This window comes from Nuphar pumila, chromosome 15 (assembly GCF_984573655.1).
Source record: "Nuphar pumila chromosome 15, dmNupPumi1.hap1.1, whole genome shotgun sequence".
In the NCBI taxonomy this organism is placed as follows: Eukaryota; Viridiplantae; Streptophyta; class Magnoliopsida; order Nymphaeales; family Nymphaeaceae; genus Nuphar; species Nuphar pumila.
Window position 1 is genome coordinate 81677932 of NC_143263.1, and position 23897 is coordinate 81701828.

A 23897-nucleotide genomic window follows, 5' to 3' on the forward strand; every position below is an offset into this window, starting at 1 on the left:
TTTCTTAATCCTCTATAACTAGATAGTGGCTGGGCAAGCCCTGCCAATACTGGCGAAGTTGCTTTTCCCTTGTTATCTGTCCAACCACCAATACCCCAGTGGGGTTCAAAGTTGCAACGTTCCATTGACATGGTCACTTACACAAACTGCTCCTGCCAAAAGATCGGAGCCCCCATAGGTACTCTGAAAAGATTCACTCAGGTGTAGGACTCATCTTGAAGCGGGGTTTTAACCTTCGCTGCCCCTTTTGCCCACCAGGGAGCCTGCCGGTTCAGCCTTTCAGCAAAGGATTTCCGCCTTGAGTCCCACCTGAATACCTTGAGCCAACTTGTCTAACCAGGTTCTGTAGACCTCGTGGGCAAGACAGTCACTTGAACAAATCAAACCAGAAGAAAGCGGGCATGACTGATTTAGGCCTAGTGCTTGTTTAGGTTTGTGTTGTTACTATTCTGAATTCTCCTAGGCATCTTTCAAACTGGATCGTCATGGAAATGCTGCTTTTTTATGAAAGCAAGGATCATTTTCTTAGTCCTCTAGAACTAGATAGTGGCTCGGTACTGGCGTTGGCATCCTCATCAAGACTTCATCGTTTCCACATACTGCCACAAGTGGCCACTTCCCAACTTGCTTCACTCTCAGGTAGTCCCGTTCACTTTCAGTTTTTAACACAGATCCAATATTAAGGGAGCCAGCAGAATCTGGACAGAAAGCCCAAACCTGCTGGGCTTCTCAACAATCTTGAACCAATCAAAATAGAATAGGATCAAAAGTTCCACAACTTCCGGCAGGAAAGTGACAGAACATCAGCAACAAGCCCTGCCAACACTCGCCGAGTTGCTCTTCCCCTATCTCTCCAAGGGCACGAGCCACTACGGTGGCTGCAGTGGATGCAGATAATTGACAACAATGGTCCCTAGAGATGCTAAGATTAAGGTCTGAAGAAATCTACAACTGGTAAAAAACGGAAAGAAATGAAATGCCTTAACATTCTTTTAGTGTACAGGCCAACACAGGCAGCTCATGCTCATAATTAAGGCCTGACCTTTACACCAAATTCCAAGTTCTCTACAAAAAGTTGAAACAATTAAGCATAATAATTCAAGCTTGACTTCTTCTTTGCTTGAACTTGGATGATCCCTTCGTTGAAATCTTCATGGTTAACCTGAGTACAGGAAAAACGTCATATAAGGAACACCACAACGGGGAAATACCGGGAAGAAGAAGAAATTGCATTGTTTTAGAGCAATATTATATGACCGACACAGCCCTTAAAGTAAATAGTAGATGGCAAGATCATATGCAGTTCACTTCAGAAATTTGAGAAAAAGGCAGAACCTCAGTTGCATCGCGACGTAGAGCCAACATGCCAGCCTCCACACACACAGCTTTGAGTTGAGCCCCATTGAAATCATCAGTTGAGCGTGCTAGCTCCTCAAAATTGACATCCGGATGAATGTTCATTTTCCTTGAGTGGATCTATTGCAAATGGAGTTTTTTTAGTGACATTACGCATCACGACCAACAAAAAAAAGTATCAGGATTCACCTGCAAGATTCGGGCCCTAGCTTCTTCAGATGGGTGTGGGAACTCAATTTTACGATCCAGACGGCCTGAACGCATGAGAGCAGGATCAAGAATGTCTGCTCTGTTAGTAGCTGCTATGACCTGCTTGCCAAAATAATTGATGCAACACGCAATGGTCAGTATACAAGACCAACTACCCTACAACATACAAACTGTAAAAAAAAAAGACGTATAAAACCATAGCTCAGGTCAAATAATAGCTGGTCAGAGTCCAACGGGTCTCAGATTTGAAATCCACCGGGGCCCATCCCCTTATGTTTACATTGACAGTGGGGCCCCAAGAAAAAAAAGTACTTGCTTCCGCAGGACCCAAACACCCCTAAATAATACTGGCAACCATGGCTTTTTGCTAGAGTATGGCACCCTCAATGGTACCAAAGATTTGTGTGTGTGCACGCGGGCCTGCTTATGTGTAACTGTTATTTGTTTATTTGTATACTTTGTTCCAAATATTTGCTGTGCTCTATGGTACCAGGACACTCCATTTTTTCCTTTGTACCCGTGTCGACACAGGTCAACACCTGTCCATGACATTTTACCCTCCGTACATACAAGTTTGTATTCAATTTATAATTTATAATTACAATTTCAATTTATAACTTTATATTTCAGTATATAATATATATTTTACATATAGCATATATATTCAGATGATATTCAATTTATTTTGAATTTATTTTGTATTTATGTGATATATATATATATAGCCATGTCCCCGTACCCACATTTTTTGGAATTGCGTGTCGTATGCTCCATACCCGTACCCAGGTGACATAAGCTGTGCTGAATACATAAATATAAATATAAGTATGTTTGTATGTATACATGTGTGTGTGCTGGGTCTTCAGTCAGAAGACTAGTCCTGCCTAGGTGCAAATTAGGCCTTTTAGGGGCCTGGGCACTAGTGCTTTTGACTACCTATCTAATAGATGCGATCATGCGACAGTCTAAAAAACTTCTAAAACTAAAAGCCAAGTGGGCCAACACATATCTCCATAGAAACATAATGAAACATGAGAAATTCAGCCAGATAATTTGGATGGCCCAACAACAGGTTCCCTTGAAATGCTATTCATGACTGCATTCCAAAAATCAATAATACATTTCCAATATGTTTCTCCCTTTGTTTTCTTCTCCTTTTGTTTCTTTTGCTGATAATATCAAGGAAGGTAACTGTCAGCATCATTCATGGGTTTAACTATGCATACAAATGAAGGCTGCCAATTTTGAAACAGTTTCATGGGAAGGAATCTAGTTGTGGCAAAAGATTCTGAAGATTCCTTATGGGACAAAATATGAGAGAAAAAGGACAGTCATGCAATACAGCTGCCATAACTCAGAGGTCATGATGCAAAGACATGCTGTTACTATCAGATTAAGAAACGGGGAAACATGACATACGGCATGGAAAATCAAATTGGCACGTGTTAGGTAAAAGAAAAGATATATATAAAAAAAAGATATATCCAACATAAACTGTTCTTTACCTTTATACGATCATCACTGCTAAAACCGTCAAGTTGATTTAATAACTCTAACATGGTCCGCTGCACTTCTCTGTCCCCACTTACTTCACTGTAATAAAAAATGTATGGTCAGAATCAAAAGATTTACTGCTTTACTAACAAAGTAGCAGGTTTTTAAACAACAATAGAATTATCAATGTGCTTGCTAACTCCACCAATTGTAAGTTATGAATAAGCATACTTGATGGAACCCAAATAAGGTATCCAATTTCCGAACAGTCCAAAGAATAAAAATGAAGAAACCCTAAATGCTTGTAACCTAACAAGTCCAAAATAAATTTTAAATAACTGGCCATAAACACCTGTTACTATCCTACAGAGCTACTTGTCTGGGTAAGTTGCACTAGGTCGGCAGTACAACAAAATTTATAGATGTGACTTTCACCACTCACGAGCCCTCTGAGGGACTCCTCTCACAGAACAGAATTAATATGCAAGAAGCTAAGAGAAATAGTTTAACTGTCCTATGAATCCGTCGAGGCCATTAAACACTAGAATTTTATAAACAGTCCAAAGAATAAAAATGAAGAGACCTTAAATGCTTGTAACCTAACAAAAAAGTCCATGATAAATTTTAAATAACTGGCCATAAAAACCAGTTACTATATACAGAGCTGCTTGTCTGGGTAAGTTGCACTAGGTGGGTAGTACAACAAAATTTATAGATGTGACTTTCACCACTCACGAGCCCTCTGAGGGACTCCTCTCTCACAACAGAATTGATATGAAAGAAGCTAAGAATAGAGATAGTTTACGGTCCTATGAATCCGTTGAGGCCATTAAACACTAGAATTTTACAAACAAAATGTGCAATTAACAACGGTTTATTTACAGAATACAAATACAAGCCTGAAGCCTATAGAAGATCAATATAGGTATAATAGGGTCCAACCCTATTAATTTATAGTATGAAACAATACATAAAGAATCACACTTATTAATAAACTACATAAAAATCTAAATAAACAAATGCCTCTTTGCCACTGAACACCTAATGCCAACCAAAAAAAATCATTCTAAGGGCAGGTAGCCATGCAAAAACATATCAGAAATTATATACTTCACAATAAGATGCAAGGCCCCAAATAACAGCATTCAGGAATTGGGAAAAAATATTTTTCTTTTTTAGATGAGCATGATTAGATGCAAGTATAACTCAAACAGCATATCCGTTTTTCTTTTTCCTTTTTCTTTCTTGGAGAGGTTGACTTTGCATACCTGTCAAATCTTTTTGTTCCAATGGCATCAATTTCATCTATGAATATAATACAGGGAGACTTTTCTTTTGCAAGCTGAAATGCATCACGCACAAGCTTCGCTCCATCTCCAATAAACATCTGAATAGGTTCATATTTCCATTTAGTGGTCATATTTCAATTCATAGAGATCTATAAATGTTGATACAAATATAGATCCAATATTCAACATAAACACTTCAGAATTAAATAGAAGCCAAGGTCATATCGAACAATCAAAGATATTTTTCAAGAGTTGCAAAAACAATAAAAAGTATGTAACTGATAGATGTAAAATCCCTGCAATGCATATTCAGCTTTCCGATAACCTATTTTGCTCCACTATTCAGTGAAAGGCATTCTCAGAAGAAACTAGACCAAAAACCATGTGAAGAAGAATTCAGAAATCATGGCCTTCAGGAACCAAGTGGAATAGTTAGTGCAACTTAATCTGGCATACCATGCTCAGCATAGTCCTGAAACAAAACCAAAGATGATATCAAACAATTTTTTTAATTTCTTATGTTGCAAGGAATTCAGAGAACTTTAGGGGTTTGGATGTTTTTGGCACAAAAAAACTAATAACAGAATAATCTTTTATATCATTTTATTTAAGTCAGAGAAAAATATAAATATATTGTTCTATTAAAATATTAATAGTTGCTTGAATCTTTATTTTTTATTACAAAATGTACATTTTAGAATAATTACTAGTCCAATTGGATCCGATGCCTGGAATAAAATAAAAAATAACCCAAACTCCTGAAAAGCAAATTCAACAAGAAACCTAGAGAAAAGAAAAAAATCAGGCAAATTTCCAGCTATGTAGAGGAAAATAGGAATCATGGAGTACCCAATAAATCTTACCCTCTGTTTGGGAACCCGGTTGGAGGGAGTTGCAAGGAGTCGAGGAGAGTAGAACTACCGGAATTCAAGGGAAATGGATTTGGAAGGAGTTGTGGACTCTCTCTTTTGTTTGGAAGCATAAACAACTCCTTCAAGGATTCAGACTTGTAACTACTCCTGATTCCTCACCATGTTTGGGAACCCGTAGCATGGTATTTGGGCTGGGCTAAAGCCTATAAATTAGGCCTTAGCTCATCCTGTATATATATATATATGTATATATATATATGTATATATATATAATGTAAATAACATAAAAATTAGGATTTACTCAGGTAAAATCCTATTGTTTATTGAGGTAAAATAGTGAATATAAGATTTACTGAGGTAAATGGGATAAAAATTTTGAACCATCAGAAATTTAGGAACCCACCGAAATCCTTGTGATTCAAGGAGTTGCAAATACCTCTTTTTTCTAAGAGGAGTTCAAATGGGTAATTTGAAGGAGTTGGAGTAGGCTGTTTCCCAGCCTAAAATGTCGACTCCCTCCAACTCCTTCTCCCAAACGGCAGCCAAATCCGTGAGATGAGTGCCACATCAGATAACCGTCCACAAATACTCTGGTAACATGCTCCCAAACAGAGTCTTATTAACAATTGATGATCTCATGAATTGGTGATTTATATAGAAAATTGAAACCTAAGCACTCAAAACTAAGAATTAACATATTTCATGAGACATGAAAGCCTAACAAGAGATATGAATGAAAAAAAAATGTTTTTTTTTTCTCATGATTTTAACTGTAAAAATTTTATAGTTTTAGACTCTCCTTAACTAGAAAAAACCTATGTCACATAGGTGCGAGTGCGGCACTTTAAAAAAACTTGGGTGCGGGGTGCGGGAGGGTATATATATAATATCTCGGACAGACCTGACTCTGTATACCCAGATTGATTCAAACTTGGGTTTACTTTGACCCAGGTCTGAATCCAACTGAGTCAAAGCAAACCCAACAAACCTAGGTCCAATTTAGACCAAGGTCTGCTTTGACGCAAGACTGAGTCTGATTTGAGTCAGAATAGGTCCAGGTCCAATTAAGATCTGGGTTGCTTTGACCCAAGTCTGAATCAGACTTGGGTCTAAACAGATCCATCAGACATGAGTCTGACCCAGTTAACACCAGGCTGCTGCTTGCTTGCGCCAGGTGTTGTAAAACTATAAAAAAATAAGAAAAAGGGGAAAGGAGAGAGAAAAAGGGGAAAAAGGGAGAGAATGAGAGCCTCGATGTGTATGCAACACAGGAATAAGAGATGGAGGAGGGGGCAAAAAAGAGAAGCAAAAGGGAGTAGGAAAGGAAGAAGAAATAGAGGCAGAACAAGAAGAGAGCAAGAAAGAGAAGAAATTGAGAGGAAGAGAGGTGCGTACTTGAAGGTAGGGCTTGCTAAAATGGATGCAGGAGGAGAGAGGTACGTTCTTGAAGGTAAAATGGAGTTATGGAGGAAGGGGCTGAACCCTTCCCCTCTTTTCTTCATCTTCTTTTTCTTTTATTTTCTTTTTTAACTTGAAAGTCTGAAATTGGACTCGGTCAACGCTGAACGAGTCCAGTTTCAGACAGTTTTGAGTTTGGGTGCGGTTGACCACGCACCCAAAAAGTTTGATTGCATCCGGTGTTGCACCTCGTCTATGCCACGAGCACCTAAGACATGAACCCACTGTAGCATCTCGTCAGGCACGCCCACTCACGTGTTGGAGACGTTAGCCCAAGGCAGGTCAGCACATGCACATGAGACAACACGAGCATCCCAAGCAGGCACGCAGCCCAAGCCAATCAAGGAGCGTGTTTTGAGAACTCGAGCAGAGTGTCCTCCAGCTCAGCCCACGAGGTCCCAAAAGAGTCAAACGGTCAACAAGCCAGCTGGACCTGGACCACTAAAGCAGCCACCGTGGCAGGAGGGAGGCTTCCAAGGAAAGCTAGTTTGTTGCTATAAATAGATCCCTATAGCTGAACTTTTGTAACTTTGCTTTTGGAGATCAATGAGAATAGAATTCTTGATTTTAGAGAATTTCCTCAATTGAGGAATCAACTTTCTAGGGAGCAGTCATGCTCCTTAGGGAGATTTCCTCTTCACTTTTCTCACCTTTCACCTATGTCACAAGGACTCGGCTAATAGGTCGCCGCACCCTCGTCACCGTGACGTAACGCGGGTGCCGCACCAGATGTGGTAAAAAAATCTTGGGTGCGATCAACCTGCACCTAAGGTCATTTCTGTTCAAATTTAAAAAAGAAAAATCACCCCATTTTTTACTTTCTTTTTTATGTTGGTGAAAGGCAGGGAGGAGGAGAAGAAGAAGAAGAGAGAGACAAAGACAAAGAGAAGAAAAAGAGGAACGAACGGAGAGAGAGATACCTTCTTCTTCTCTTACTCGCAGAGAGGGAGATGGTGGTGGGGGTGAGGGTTACAAAGAGAGAGAGAAGAAGAGAGGGGCGGTGGGTGAGGGTTACAAAGAGAGAGAGAGATGTGGGGGTTACGAAGAGGAGAGAGAGGCGGTGGGGTAAGGTTAGAGAGAGAGAGAGACGTGGGGGTTACGAAGAGAAGGAGAGAGAGGTTAGAGAGAGAGAGAGAGATGGGAGTGGGGGTTACGAAGAGAGGGGGAGAGAAGCAGTGGGGTGATAAATAGGGGTGTCAATGGGTTGGGTTTACCTGGACCCGACCCAGACCTAGACCAAACCCTATAGGGTCCGGGTATGGTGACAAATAAGAAGACCCGATTAAGACCTGGGTCTAGACCCAAATGTCCGATTAATACATGGACCCGGGTATAGTTTGTAAAATTTTGTACCAGACCCGGACCCAATCCGAGTTTCGATTAAGACCCGCAAATTTTCAATGTAAAAATGATAAAAAAAATATTATTTTATCGGGTATGGACTGCGTTTGGTTCATGTAGTTCTTATCGAGTCCGGGTATGGTTTCTCTTATGGTAGATCCGATTAGACCCGGATCCGGATTCAATACCACACTCAAAAATCTGGTCTAAGTTTGGTTCCACCCAGGTCCAAACAAAACCCGACCCTATGACACCCCTAGGTGGGGTTAATAAGAGAGAGAAAAGTGGGGTTTGAGTCTGAATCTATATCCATGTTTGATTTAGACCCAAACTCCTTCTATATTTGAATATATATATATATATATATATATATATATATATATATATACCCGCACCCAAGTTTGTTTAAAGTGCCGCATTGCCACACCCACACCTATGTGACATAGCCTTTCACCATTTCTACACTCCATTTGGAGCCTGACTGCAGATTCAAATGCTGCAGTGAAGATCAAGGTCGGCTGAGGAGAAATCTCTAAGGAGAAGACTCCATCCGATCCTCCTGAACAAACGCCTTCAGATCTGAACCTGAGGAGATCATCTCGTGTAGAAGATGAAGCCTCATTTGCGGAAAACATCAGACTGTGCGTTGATGCTGAATGAAGGTTCAAATGACGCTGATTCAGTTGCTGTATCTCTCAAGTCGATGATCGAATAAAGGAGATCGTGAGTTGCAGATCAGACTCAACGAAATCAGTGTGCTTGTGCACACACAAACTTTAGATGATCTTAAGGAGCATCCACAGCTCCGGATTGTCTCGATAGCCCGTAGTTAAGTGCATTAACTTGTGGATTTGCTTTTGACATTCTATTCAGACGTTAATATTAGACATTGTATTTTTGCAATGCTTGGATCGTGAGTGCTGTTGCTGTGCGTGAATGAATCTGATCAGACGATCTTGTTGGACTGATCACGCATTTCCAACGTGTTGCTGAGCCATTGCAACTAAGATCCGTTGTTAAACGTACTTTGAGCTAAGTGCATTCACGACTGTGCTTTTCCCTAATTTCTGTTGTGTGCACATGACTGAATTCTTTTGCTTTTGCTGTTCGACATGTGTTCGAGCTGCTGTCCATAGGAGGAGCTATATCGATCAACATTTCTAAAGTTCGTAGTTGATGTGATGATGATTCAGCCATAGGATCATTTGTGCGCAAGAGCATCGGGTTCCTGAATTTAGTTGCACAAAGTGAGATCACAACACCCCGTGCAGCGAGTCCCACACCACACCGTACCGGGTGCCGCACCCGCACCAGTGTCACGTCGACGCGGGTGCGAGGAGTGCTTAGCCAAGTCTACGTGACATAGGAAAAACAAACCCTCTATCTGTAACCACAATTTAACCCAACCTCTCATGCTTACTCCTACCTCCTGTCAACAAGGTGCCGTCTCTCTCTTTATTTGACAACTTTTCCCTTGCTAAAAAGATGCCTGCGCCTAGTTTCATGGGGGAGCATACTTTATTAAGGAGAGTTGTTAACAACTTTCTATCACTTAGAATATTTTATGTGTAAATATTTAGGTCCAATCTCAATATTGTATATGTAAATATCACAGATGACTTTTAGGCTTAGCTTTGCATTATATGGCCTCACCTAAAGGCAAAAACCTTGAGGCAAGACACATTATTTGAAACTTAAGGTGTGTTTTTGTTTTAACAATGCTAATCAAGATACCACACACACACACACACACACACACACACACACACAGAGAATGTATGCGGCAATTGTTGTCAGAGGGTGGAAAGCAGGGAACAGTTGCTAGCTCAAGAAACCTCATGGTAACTGGAGAAAAGACTGGTTATTTCAAGTTCCAAAGTAAAAAATGTAAGACTTATAAAATTTCAAAAAGTACATTAACAAGTTTAAATTCACTCTGTTCTCAAACCAAGCACGGTCAAAATTTAGGCCAAAAGCCTGGAATATAACATTAAAATATTAAGAATAAAAAATAGCAACAGCATCAGTCAGATGTGACTCCAACAGGGGCACAACCAATGAGCTCTAAGTAAATTATCCCTAAGTTTAATAGGGCCTAAGTCTGACAGCAATATTTAAAAAGTACATGTATAATAATGAGGGCCTAGGTGAGACACGGGTCCACAAACAGACCCAGTTGATTAGTGATGCTTACACCAAATTTTTCTATACCCATAAGCATCCCCGTGGAAGAGGAACAACACCACCACCAGCATAAAATATGATGATGACCAACAATAATGATAATTGCACTTTTCTTCTAGCTAGGGTGTTGGGTTCTACCAGCACTAGTTTTTTCATTCAGTGAGAAGCTAATCAATTTAAATGAATGACTAGAGAATAACAACATTGAAATGAAATACTAATAGTGGTGCTTACACCAAATTTTTCTACACCCATAAGCATCCCCGTGGAAGAGGAACACGCATAAAATATGATGATGACCAACAATAATGATAATTGCACTTTTTCTTCTAGCTAGGGTGTTGGGTTTGAAATGAAATGGGGATCTTCGAAACACGTGCTTTGATTAACAAGAGCAAGTGTCAAGAATGACACTAAAGCACAACCCTTAAAAAGGGTATAACTGGAAACAAAATAAAAATAAAAATGTATTCTTTATTGATATGAAAAACCAATTGCTTAAGAAGCATTGGGGTAAAATACAAGAGGGGCTGCACCCCTTTATATACACAGCTGAAAGAGGACTCAATAGAGCTGTTGGGCACAGTCCAACAACTCTATTTAGAGCTGTTGGAATGTGCCAGTCCAACAGCTCTATTAAGAGCTGTTGGACTGAGTCAGTCCAACAGCTCTATTGCTAGTCAAGTCTGGACAGGACTTGACTAGCAACAGTCATTCTAGTTCAAACTGAACTAGATGACATAAAGACAAAAAAATAAAAATAAAGGAAAAAAAATACAGAAAAGAAAGAAATTAAAAATGTATTTATATATATATAATAATATAATATTATTATATATACATATATGTACAGTTTTACATTTTAACACTCCCCCTCAAACTTACGGTACAATGAGCGAAAGTTTGTCTAAGAGAAAGTGAAATCGGGGAGCAGCGAGAGGCTTTGTAAAGAAGTCTGCTAACTGATATTCTGAAGTGACATATGGCAGATCAATTATCCCGTGTAGATATTCCTCTCTGACGTAGTGACAATCCATTTCGATGTGTTTGGTGCGTTCGTGGAATGTTCTGTTGCTGGCAATGTAGATCGCACTTTTGTTGTCACAACACATTTGTGAAGCCTTTGTTGCTTCAACTCCCATGTCAGCAAGCAGTCGTCGGAGCCAAACTACTTCCATGGTCGTGGTTGCCATGGCTCTGTATTCAGCTTCGGTGGATGAGAAAGATACCTTCTGCTGCTTTTTACACCTCCACGAGATTAATGATTCCCCTAAAAAGACACAAAAGCCAGTGGTTGAGTGTCTGTTATTGGGATCACCTCCCCAATCAGCATCAGTATATGCAATTAAATCAAGAGAAGAGGAGGAAGATAAGAAAAGTCCTCGTGAAAGAGAGGACTTGATGTATCTGATAATACGCATGACTGCTCCCATATGAACAGAAGTAGGAGCATGTTGAAATTGACTTGCTGTATGAACAACATGTGCTATATCTGGTCTGGTAATGGATAGATAGGAAAGTGTCCCGACAAGCTGTCTGTAAGGAGTAGGGTCTGCAAGAAGTTCTCCATCATCAATCTTCATTTTAACATTAACAACTTCTGGAGTGTCAACTTTCTTATCATCAGTAATACCAGACCTGAAAACAATATCAAAAGCAAATTTAGTCTGAGATAATAAATATCCTCTAGGAGAATAAGCAACTTCAATGCCTAAAAAATATCTCAACAAGCCCAAATCAGTCATTTCAAAATGAGATTTAAGAAGTGTTTTGATTGTTTTAACTCCCTGTTTATCGCTTCCGGTGATGATCATATCATCCACATAGAGAAGAAGCACAATGATCCCTGCATCAGAATTCTTAATAAACAAAGCAGTGTCAGTTAAACAGAATTGAAAACCAATATCAATCATAACACGACTAAACCTATCATACCAAGCTTTTGGTGCTTGTTTAAGTCCATAAAGAGCTTTTTCTAAGCGAAGGGCTTTACCCTTAGGAATACTTAGACCAGGAGGGGGTTCCATATATACTTCTTCAACTAGCTTTCCATTTAAAAAAGCATTTTTGACATCCATTTGAAAAATAGACCATTTTTTGATAGAAGCTAAGGCAATTAAGGTTCGGACAGTAGTCATACGAGCCACCGGAGCAAAGGTTTCTTCATAATCAATCCCATATTCTTGAGCATAACCTTTGGCTACTAAACGGGCTTTATATCTTTCAAGAGTACCATCACTCTTGATTTTAATTTTATAAACCCATCGACATCCTATAGTTTTCTTCCCTGGAGGAAGATCTTGAATATTCCATGTAGAAGCCTTTTCAAGTGCATCTAATTCAGCTTTCATGGCTTCTATCCATTTGATATCATTTTTTGCTTGAAAATATGTGGATGGTTTTTCATATGAGTGAATTAATGCAATAACTGCCCTATATGTGGGTGAGAAAGACTCGTATGATACAAACTTTTCTAGAGGCCTCGAGATTCGGGATGATTGTCTAGTTGGAATGTTAGAATATTTCTCAAGTGCACATGGAGTATTAGACTCTTGTCGCCTGGAATATTGAATACTAGTATCTCTATGAACTTCTTCATTTTCAACATTAAGATCAATAATTCTTTGATCATCATCAAAGTTACAATCAAGGTCATATTCATCAGATGTTGATGTTAGATCTAGCAAAAAGGAGTACTCAGTGACATCTTTTAATTTTCTAAAATCAAAGAAGCTCTCCTTTTCAAGAAAGGAAACATTTCTAGACACATATAGTTTATTATTTTTGAAGTCAAAACATCTATAACCTTTCTGGTTTTCAGCATATCCTAAAAAGGCACAGGGAATCGCACGAGGGGAAAGTTTATCATTTTTGTCAGTAAATATGAAACATTTGCACCCAAATATTCTTAATCTAGAGTAGTCTGGAGAAATGTTCATTAGTTTTTCAATGGGAGTGATATTTTGTAACGAAGAAGATGGCATCCTATTAATGAGATAGGTGGCAGTTAAGGCAGCTTCTGCCCAAAAGTTTTTAGGGACTTGATTTGCTATTAATAAAGTTCTAGTGGTTTCTATAATATGGTGATGTTTTCGTTCTGCCAGTCCATTTTGTTGAGGTGTATAAGGACAAGATCTTTGATGTGTGATGCCATGCAATTTAAGATAATTTTGAAAATCTGTGGATAAAAACTCTCCCCCTGAATCTGTGCGAAAAATAGTAATATCATTTTGAAATTTGTTTTTAACCATATTATGAAAAGTTTGAAAGTATGAAAATACTTCAGACTTATGTTTGAGAAAGTACATCCACGTATGTCGGGAGAAATCATCGACAAAAATAACATAGTAAACAAATCCTCCTTTAGAAATTACTGGTGCAGGACCCCAAACATCCGAGTGTATTAATTCAAGTGGTCTTGAAGAGAAAAAGGTTCTGTTCTGAAATGGTAATCTTTTCATTTTGCCGAGAATACAATCTTTACAATCAAATGATTCAGAGTTACAAAATTTTCCTAGATTTGGAAAATGTTGGATTTTGGCTATATGTGGGTGACCAAGTCTCTTATGCCACAGTTCCAACTCTATTTTTTGAATATTATAACAAAAAGCTTTCTTCGGCATTTCCAAAAAATTCATGTAATAGAGTCCTCCTTCTCTATGGCCTTCCCCAATCAGCTTGCCTGACTGGCGATCCTGTACCCAACAACCATGAGAAGAAAAAGAAATATTACACCTATAATCAGAAATTTGAGATACAGATAAAAGATTTAAATTTAATTTGGGAACATGTCTAATTTCTGGAATAAAAAAATTTTTTGTTTTATAAATTTTTTCAAAATTTCCTATTCCTTCTATTTCAAGAGAAGTCCCATCAGCAGTAAAGACCTTTGACACACTTGTTTTATTTTTAACACATTTGGATAAACTTTGATTATTTGGGGTCATATGAAAAGATGCACCAGAGTCAAGAAGCCAAGAAATTTTACCTAAATCAGAAAAAGATGAGGCTGCTGCGCCGGTTGAAGCTTCAGATGAGGAAGAGGCACCTTTGATGAGAGGCTGAAGAATCTCCATTAGTTGGGACAGGGAAACTGGTGCATCCTGATCTTTAGGCTCCGATCCAGCAATTGCAGCTCTTTTTTCTCTCAGCTCCTTAAGTTTGGGACATTGTGGCCTGTAGTGTCCCGGTTCATGACAGTGATGACAAATAACTTTCTTCTTATCATAGTCACCATTTTGTCGGTTAAAGTGAGGAGGCCTATATGATCGAACATGATTCCCTGGTCTAGACACGGCTAAAACGGAATCATCTTCAATTTTTAAAGAACCTTTCCGGAGACGATTTTCTTCTATTGTTAACTCTTCAATAGTTTCAACAATAGAAGGAATTTTTCCCCGGTGAAGTAGGGCCGATTTAGTGGTTTCAAATTCCGGCCTTAATCCAGTGATAAACTGGTAAAAATGTTCAGCATCGAGTTGTTTCTGACGAAGCTCGATGTCTTCGGCACAATGCCACTTTGGTTCTAAAAGGGAAAGTTCTTCCCAAAGTTCGGACAACCCATTGTAATATTCACGAATAGTTTTGTCTCCTTGTGTCATCATTCGAACTTTTTCTTGGAGGTTGCACACGTGTGCAATATCTTTAAGGGAATACATATTCTTAAGGTATTCCCATGCCTTATCGGCATGATCAAATTTGGCAAGACTTGAGCATTTTTTAATGTCAACGCTATTGATAAGCCATGACATTATCTTCGCATGAGATATTCTCCATTCTTTCCATTTCTTCTCGTATGAGGCAATAGCCTTGATTTTCTCTTCTTCCGATAGAGGGACCTCTTTATCTCCCTCCTTTTTAGTAAGAGATAGCTTAGGTTCCGAATCGGAACCATCCACAATCCCCCATAAGCCTTTTCCCCATATATGGTGCTTCATGATTGAAGCCCATGTTACATAGTTCGTATCGCTTAGTTTCATAGGCATGATGGTGACTTTATCATTGTCATCCATCGATTACAAGGAGAGAAAGAATAGGGATAGAAGAGAAACAAGAAGGAAAATGAGAAAGAAAGAAAAAAAAACAATACAACAAGATGTGAAATCTTCTCCAATGAAGTGATAAAACACTTCTCTTCAAGTGGCGAACACTTTTGCAAACGGGCACGGAAACCGAAGCAGCTTTTCCTCAAGATTTAGTACTTTCGCGGCTCTGATACCAGTGAAATGAAATGGGGATCTTCGAAACACGTGCTTTGATTAACAAGAGCAAGTGTCAAGAATGACACTAAAGCACAACCCTTAAAAAGGGTATAACTGGAAACAAAATAAAAATAAAAATGTATTCTTTATTGATATGAAAAACCAATTGCTTAAGAAGCATTGGGGTAAAATACAAGAGGGGCTGCACCCCTTTATATACACAGCTGAAAGAGGACTCAATAGAGCTGTTGGGCACAGTCCAACAACTCTATTTAGAGCTGTTGGAATGTGTCAGTCCAACAGCTCTATTGCTAGTCAAGTCTGGACAGGACTTGACTAGCAACAGTCATTCTAGTTCAAACTGAACTAGATGACATAAAGACAAAAAAATAAAAATAAAGGAAAAAAAATACAGAAAAGAAAGAAATTAAAAATGTATTTATATATATATAATAATATAATATTATTATATATACATATATGTACAGTTTTACATTTTAACAGGGTTCTACCAGCACTAGTTTTTTCATTCAGTGAGAAGCTAATCAATTCAAATGCATGACTAGAGAATAACAACATTGAAATGAAATACTAATAGTGGTTGAAAATAATAAAACCAATAGCAAAACACTTGGCAATTAGCTGACCTTTAAAATTACTTAGAAACCACACGCACACACATACAATTAAAATGGAAAAAGGAAAACCTCAACGCTTTTACCTGTACTAGCTGTGGACCTGCTAGCTTAAGAAAAGTAGCATTTGTTTGAGCTGCACAAGCACGTGCCATTAGCGTTTTACCAGTCCCCGGAGGTCCGTAGAGCAGAACTCCCTTAGGTGGACGAACCCCTAATTTCTGAAACCTTTCCTTGTGAGTCATAGGCAGCACAATTGCTTCAACAAGTTCTTGGATCTGCAAAAGTATCACAGTTAGCACTACTAAACATAGCTAATATTAAGCAGATTTTAGTTTTATATGAAGCATTTTTAAAATTGCAAAAGTACTGCAGTTTAACATGCAGTAGTACTAAAAATAAACAAACCAACATTAAGGGTATGTTTGGTTGCATCTCATGTGACTGGAATCACATGTGATGTGGAGTCATATGATTCCAAATGAGAAGGTTGAAATCATGAGGTACGAGTAAATTCACTCCAAATGTGATTTCAAATCACATTCTGTTTCTCGTGCTCATTATCTGATGTTTGGTTAGCTCTGCAAATGAGATCCATTCTCCCATTCGCATGAGTCTGAATCTCACGAGATGTTACCAAACATACCCTAAGTGGAACTTTTCACTAAAATTGCTGCACCTGCTTTTCGAGCCCTCCTATATCATTGTAATCTTCTGTTGGTTTTTCATCCACCTCCATGGCCTTCACACGAGAATCATATTCAGATGGTAAAGTGTCCAATATCAGGTAGCTATCTTTGTTCACCCCAACTAAATCGCCAGGCTTTAGCTTATCAGGGTCCACAAGTCCGACCACAGGAAGAAAGATTGTCTGCGTTATAAAAATATAGAACACAAAAGCTCTTATTAATGCATTGAAGTTCAAATAAGTTTTAATGAATGCAATCTAAACTTAAAGCACATAAAGATAGATAGTGTTCCATGAGATTCACACAAAAACAACCAGCAAATACAAAGCCAAACTGAAAAAGATGATAATAATAACAATGAGAACAATTAGTCCAAAGATCAATTATTGAGAACACATGAAAAAAATTGACTATGGATCCCGTCTATCATTTTGTAAAAAGTGTTGTTATTAACTATTTATTAATAAGTGCAGACAATTTAGTCAAAGGTAAAATCCCTCCAGTGGGCAGGGGGGACATCAAGGGTTTTACCAACCGGAGGCCAGCCAATGTGCAGTCATTGATGTGTGTGTGTGTGTGTGTGTGTGTGTGGTGTGTGTGTGTGTGTGCCCAAGAAAAGCACAAGAATATTTAGTCTGTTTTCTGCATCATGTCATCCATTAACAGCAGAATGTTCATCACCAACAATGTGAACACCATTCATCAGGTCGCAACACCCCAACCACCAGAACCCAGAAAAGCTAAATTGAAGTCAACTTGCTGCAGGAAATTCTAAGAAAATAAAGAACCTATAGTCCCCAATTGTGCCATAAGTGATCTGCCCCATCTTCATTTCTATAACCAACTATGCTCCAAGAGATCAAAGGAAAACAAAACCCAACCATCTCGTGTATCATAAGCCATCCAGTAAATTGTGGGAAAAAACAACTAGCAGCTTATTGCTAACAATAAACATCATCGCATGTAGCACCATGTTGACTTAAGAACTCCTAACAAATGCATCATCTGCAATACCAACACATTTCTGTAGAGCTCCCTACTCTAGAAATTTGGCTGATTATAATGACCAATAGTTGTTGTTATGATCATTAGCTGCACAAACAGTAGTAAACACACAACCAACATATGATCCCTAACCCAAGTATAATTCCACAGTTTATTCCAATAAGAAAGAAGGCCCCAAAGCACAGCCGACTGTTATGACCATAGTCAATGATATCGCTTATAATTTGAAAATATTGCGATATTATCAGTTTTTTTAGGTAAGCCGATAATATCAGCAAAATATCACAAAATTTTTCAAAACATCGCCAAAAAATAAATATCACAATATTATTGTGATATTTTAATGACTTTTTTAACCATTTATCTTATTTTTATATATCATAATTCTTTTTTCTTTTTCTTTTTTGAGAGAGAGAGGAGTGCTTACCTTTACTCGTCTTCCTCCTACTCTTCCTTCTTCTCTTGTTCTTCTTCTTCTTCTTCTTCTTCTTGAAGCGAGTTCCAAGAGACAGAGGGGGCTACAAGACCCCCTTTTTCTCTTTCACTTCTTTTATGAAAGAGAGGGGAAAGGGGGTTGTAATCCCTTTCCTCTTATCTTCTTCTAAAAAAAGAAAGAGAGACCCTTTCCTCTTATCTTCTTCTAATAAAGAAAGAGGGAAAGGGATCATACCCTCTTTCCTCTTCTCTTCTTTTAAGGAAAAAGAAAAGAAAAGAAAAGGAGGAGGCTTTTGGTAACTCCCCTTCTTATTTTCCTTTCTTTTTAATGAGAGATTCATCAGAGAGGGTTGGTCAAGGGAAGAAAAGTCAAAAACACCCCCCAACCAACTTCTCAATATGGACCCATCCTAACTGGATCTCTCTTTCAGACACACACACACAAAGAAAAATTAATACAAAAGCTTTATTTCTTATATGTTTCACTATTTTTATATGTTTTAAGATTTTAGTATTCCAATATTTTTCCTAAAAAACTACTTATTGAAAAGAGCCCTGAGAGAAACACCTTGATGAGAAATTGTCTTCAACGATACAAGTGACTATGGATGTGACTATAGAATCAACAATTTTGTTTCATACAAGATCCTCCAAGGTTGTCATCTGAACCACTTGGTGATGGGGTTTGTTAAAAATAGAAAGATTTTTCACTCCTCCAGTGGTGATGATCAGCTTGTTGTGTGTCCTACCCCTCCCCCACAACCTAAAGAGTCTTGTCATAGTGTCAGAACTAACTACTTGAAGGAATATAAACATAAGAGCAAAAGTTCACACATGTATAAATTGATCATGCAGCAGCCACTTACTGATACAATAGCAACCACTGCTTTATGTTTTCCCAATGAGTGCAACGCCATGAATCTAGCCAAATATTACCCTATAGTAAGGGCCTAAGTCCTAACTCTCCACACTTGACATGAAGATTTTATTGAGACCTCATGAAGAATCAGCCCTTAAGATCTATATCCCCTATGAAGGACATCTAAGCAATACATCTAATATTTCCATTCAATTGAGTTGCTTTATGGAAAATCCATTCTTCACAATAATCACTACTCCAAGCTTTAGACTGTGTTGTTTCCAAAAACACTTAAAAATTCATGCATTTTGTGTTGTTTACAGCATGAAGTTGCAAAAGGTGCAACGGGAACTGCACTATAACCTATACAAGCTCATGCATACGCTATGTGTCAAAAGAAAGACAAGAAGAAAAAGCCAAGGGTCAATAATTCCATTAGGTTGAAATCATATCACCTGTATCATTAAAAGCAATTTCTCACCGAAGGTTTTTCTCGAAGTTTTTTTTTCAATAAGTAATTTTCTCAAAAAATATTGGAATACTGAAAATTTAAAAAATAATGAAAGATATAAGAAATAAAACTTTGTAATAATTTTGCTTTTGTGTTTGTGTTTGTGTTTGTGTTTGTGTTTGTGTTTGTGTTTGTGATTGTGTTTGTGTTTGTGTTTGTGATTGTGTTTGTGTTTGTGTGTGTGTGTGTAAATCTGAATCCAGTTAGGATGGATTCATACTGAAAGTTGGTTGGGAGAGGTGCTTTTGATTTTTCTCTCATCCCACCAACTATATCTGATGGATCTTTCATTAAAAAGAAAGGAAAATAAGGGAAGTTATCGAAAACCACTTCCTTTTCTTTCTTTCTTTTCTTAAAAAGGGAGGAGAAAAGAGGGTAAGACCCCTTTCCCTCTTTCTTTTATTAGAGAAGAGGATAGAAAAGGGTTCATCTTTCTTTTATTAAAAGAAGATAAAGGGGATCACGACCCCCTATCCCCTCCTTCTTTCTTAAAAGAAAATAGAGAGAAAGAAGATAAACGGTCTTGTACCTCCTTATGTCTTTTGGAACTCGCTCCAAGAAGAAAAAGAAAATGGAGGAAGAGGAGTAAGGATAAGTCTCTCTCTCTCTCTCTCTCTCTCTCTCTCTCTCTCTCTCTCTCTCTCTCTCTCTCTCTCACACACACACACACACACACACACACACACAAAGAGGATTATGGTGTATAGAAATAAGATGAATGTTCAAAAACCTCGTATCACGATATTTTGCCGATGATATCAGATTACCTAAAAAACCAATAATATCATGACATTTTCAAAATATTGACAATATTGTAACTATGATTGAAATTATCATGGAGATAATAAATAGACACATAAATCCCTAGCATTTTCAAAATTTATCAATATTCTCAGAAGATTCTATAAAAAGTTTTATTGCTATCATTATTTTTCATAATTAGATAAATTTAAAAGAACAAAAATGGTATTTCTTAATCTTCCCAATTTCAAAAAACTACTTTTTGCAAAACCCTCATTTTGAAATTACCAACCTATCCTAAAATATTTTTTTGAATATTCCAAGACATCACATCAGTAAGGAATCACTGACAACAGTAACGGGGAATATGACCAAGATCAAATATGAAACATGCAGACAATACAGAAATCATAAAACAACATAATGAAGTTTGACAACTTCTATACAGTGGCTAAATAGTATCAGTGGTCATAAAGGAAAAAAATAATTCATGTTTTTACATGATGGAATTAAACTTTGAGATTTACACAACCTTATTACATAATAACATTAACAAAAGCAAAATGTTGCTCCCAGTATACGGATGAAAATTCAGAAAAAAAGAAAGCATGGTATATCAATTGCAAAACAAACAGTAATGAGTATAAATAATAAGATCTCTTACTTGACGTGTAGATGTTTTCAGAACAACACACTTCCCTTTTCTTTGGGAGTCTAAATCAACAATAGCGCCATCTTCTTCAGCCTCATCTTCAGGATTCATTTCTAGGATCTGCATAGCTAATAGCATTTAAGAAACTTCTCCAGATGGTCATCTAATTAATCACAATGCAAATATTTTAGTGCAAAACGAAAAAATGTCCAAACAATAGATGAAAACTAAGATACAAGCTAATAAGATCTAATGAATCAATGTAGGAAGCAAACAGGGCCTAAGGCAGACAACGTGATGATGCAGTCAGCAAGAAGCCAGGAATGAATTTACTGGTTCATGAATTAGGCCATTCAAAAACTTGCAGAATTATCCATCTAATAAAACTATCCAGTAATCTGACTAACAACGTTATAAGCGCCGGTGTGTGTCATTACGGCACCATGGTCAATCTTTACACTTTCACATTTTCTACATGTGAATGTCGATAAATGTCACAAAGCAAGCATTTCTAATTATTATTTATGAATAGCTGAAATCATTGAGTGAGCTTGTAGGGGTGACTCTTGAACATCACAGCTGAATGGATGTCATGGGTTCAAAACTCGCAAGCGTGCGTCCCTTGCCACAAGGCCAAAGTTGGAATTATGCCCTGGTGGGCAAGGGGAACCTAGGGTTTTTACACCGATGAGCTTGCAAGTGAGAGAGATGGTTTATATATATATATGTGGTGCTATTGAAGGCACAGAACTATTGAGTATAAATCACCTTATTTTCAATTTTTGTGGTTTTTTTCTTGTAAATCAGACCTTATGGATGTGATCGACATGGTTTTCTTAGTAGAAAATATTTTTTTATTCATGTGAATCTAACATGTAAGTAGGTTTTTCAAGGGCTTCAAAAATCAACGGCTCACAATGAACTAAAACTTCACAACTCAAATAATCATATGTATAGATCGAAACAACATGATCCAAGGTTTAATGCTTAGCAAATAAAGTTAATAAACCATGTTGAACACATCTATGTGGTCAGAATGTCAGATTAAGTCAATAAGGATTGAAGCTATGATTTCCAGCACAATAGTTCCACACCAATTTCTTCATTCAATGATTTCAAACTTATCCATCTAAAGTTTTTGTTTCCTAAGACCTTGTACTAAAAATGCACCAAGGTGCAAGCTAGAAATAACTTCTAATGTTTAAAAAAAAAACATGACATTCCTGTGAGCTTACCAACTCTTCCCTTTTCCACTAATAAAAAGGCAACACATTTGTCATTTTTCACAGCAAAATGGCACTGGATTTCTTAAGTCACAATGACAACAGATGCCTAGAGTTCAAATTCCACAAGGGGATAGCCACCAGCTTTCCTGAAAAAGGAAAACTGTCAGAGTGGCAGTGGTGATGATGAGGGGAAGGGCCTATCTTTCATAAGGTAAGCCCGTACCTCTAAACCACTTCTAGCGAAACTCACCCATTCTCTCAAAATGACTGTTCACAAGAATAAGGGTGGAAGGTTCATTGTCCTCTTTCTACCTGAGTTATACTAGTTTATCTCAAATTCAAATTAATCCAGACAAAAAAATCTTTCATGGTGGCTCAGGCCATGCTTTGTTCAGTAAGCCGCACAGTGCTCCATTGTACATTTCATTAGTTGTTTTGCTGACAAATTTATGCATTTGAAGGTGAGATTGACCTAGTGATAATGACACTGTTAATACCCCAAAAGAATAAAAGGAAGTCGAGAATATTACTCATTGAATGTACAGATCGAAGTCCAGACATTTTGATATGAAAATGGGAAATCGTCTACCAATGGATAAAAGCTGCAGATCAAAAGCAACATTTACCTTAGCAATGCTGACCTAATACACCATAAACAACATACAAATCTCACTTTCACCACTCCAACTTTCGATTTTCGCATTTCCATTCAACAACCATTCCTCAAATATTTACAAGTGTATGCTTCCCCTCTCAAAAATTGCATCAAGTCACCCCAACAGTCCAATGCACAGCACTCAAACTCAAATCCGCGAAACCCAATTTTCATAAAAGAAAAAAAAAGGTAAAGCTTTACAAGGAAAATAGCAACAACGCACCGAAAGAGGATACCTGGAATCGGAACTAATAGAACCCACACGCTATCCGTAAAAAAAGGAGATAGTCTTCAGCCTTAAAGAAATCACAGAGGCATCGGCCGAAGAAGAAACGATATGTTACCTCAACGATGTTTCCAACCAAGTAGGGGAGTTGCTTGTTGAGCTTGATCTTCTCCTGGTTCTCCTTGATCTTCTCCTTGAGATTGTCCCATTCGAGATTCGACCTCTGAACCTCATCCTTCACACCACCCACAAAAAGAAGAAGAAGGAGGAGAAACAATGAGATCCCTCTCGATGCTAAAAAGCTAAAAGGAAACCCCCCAATCTGAGGTTCCAGGGTTGGTGGGCACAACCTAGAGAGATAAATAGAGAGGAGAGGGTAGGTGGGGGATCTTGCCTTGAGGATCCTGATCTCGTTGTCGAGGAGGCGGGAGGCCCTGACGATGTCTTCGATGGGCATTGACGCCAACTGGTCGTCCTCGAAGAAGTTGTCCGCCATTCCTTTTATTGCTCTTCTTCTTCTTTCTTCCCTTCCCTTGCTCTTGCTCAGTTCAGAGAGAGAGAGAGAGAGAGACTTCTTTCCCCTTTCCTCAACGAGAGGGCTTTCTTGTGGAGCAAGAAGGGAAGAAAGGGAAGTGAGGAGTTCGTTGCAGTTTTCGGCCACTTTTGATCCTTATGCCGTAAAATATCGTCGATATTATTGAAAATATCTTCAATTAAGGGCAGCTTTTTCGAAGGTTGATATAGTACCAAAACACGTTATTTTCAAAACATTACTATCCTGAAATGATCCTGAAACAACTTTAAGAATTTTTATTTGTTTGATGAGGACAAGCCTTACGTGGAATGTCACCCGTTGGA

At 38.0% G+C, this 23897-nt stretch overlaps 1 protein-coding gene across 1 annotated transcript; it reads right to left on the reverse strand.

Annotated features, from left to right (window-relative positions):
* Positions 1 to 987: 987 nt before the first annotated feature.
* On the reverse strand, positions 988 to 23608 carry LOC149815771 (26S proteasome regulatory subunit 6A homolog). Its single transcript, XM_089989469.1, has 10 exons — positions 23434 to 23608; positions 23158 to 23274; positions 20945 to 21052; positions 16720 to 16911; positions 16127 to 16318; positions 4329 to 4447; positions 3072 to 3159; positions 1546 to 1665; positions 1336 to 1476; positions 988 to 1162 (listed from the first exon to the last, which is right to left on the reverse strand). The coding sequence occupies exons 1-10, from the start codon at positions 23533 to 23535 to the stop codon at positions 1085 to 1087; spliced, it is 1257 nt and encodes a 418-aa protein (XP_089845595.1). The 5' UTR covers positions 23536 to 23608; the 3' UTR covers positions 988 to 1084.
* Between the last annotated feature and the right edge of the window lie 289 nt (positions 23609 to 23897).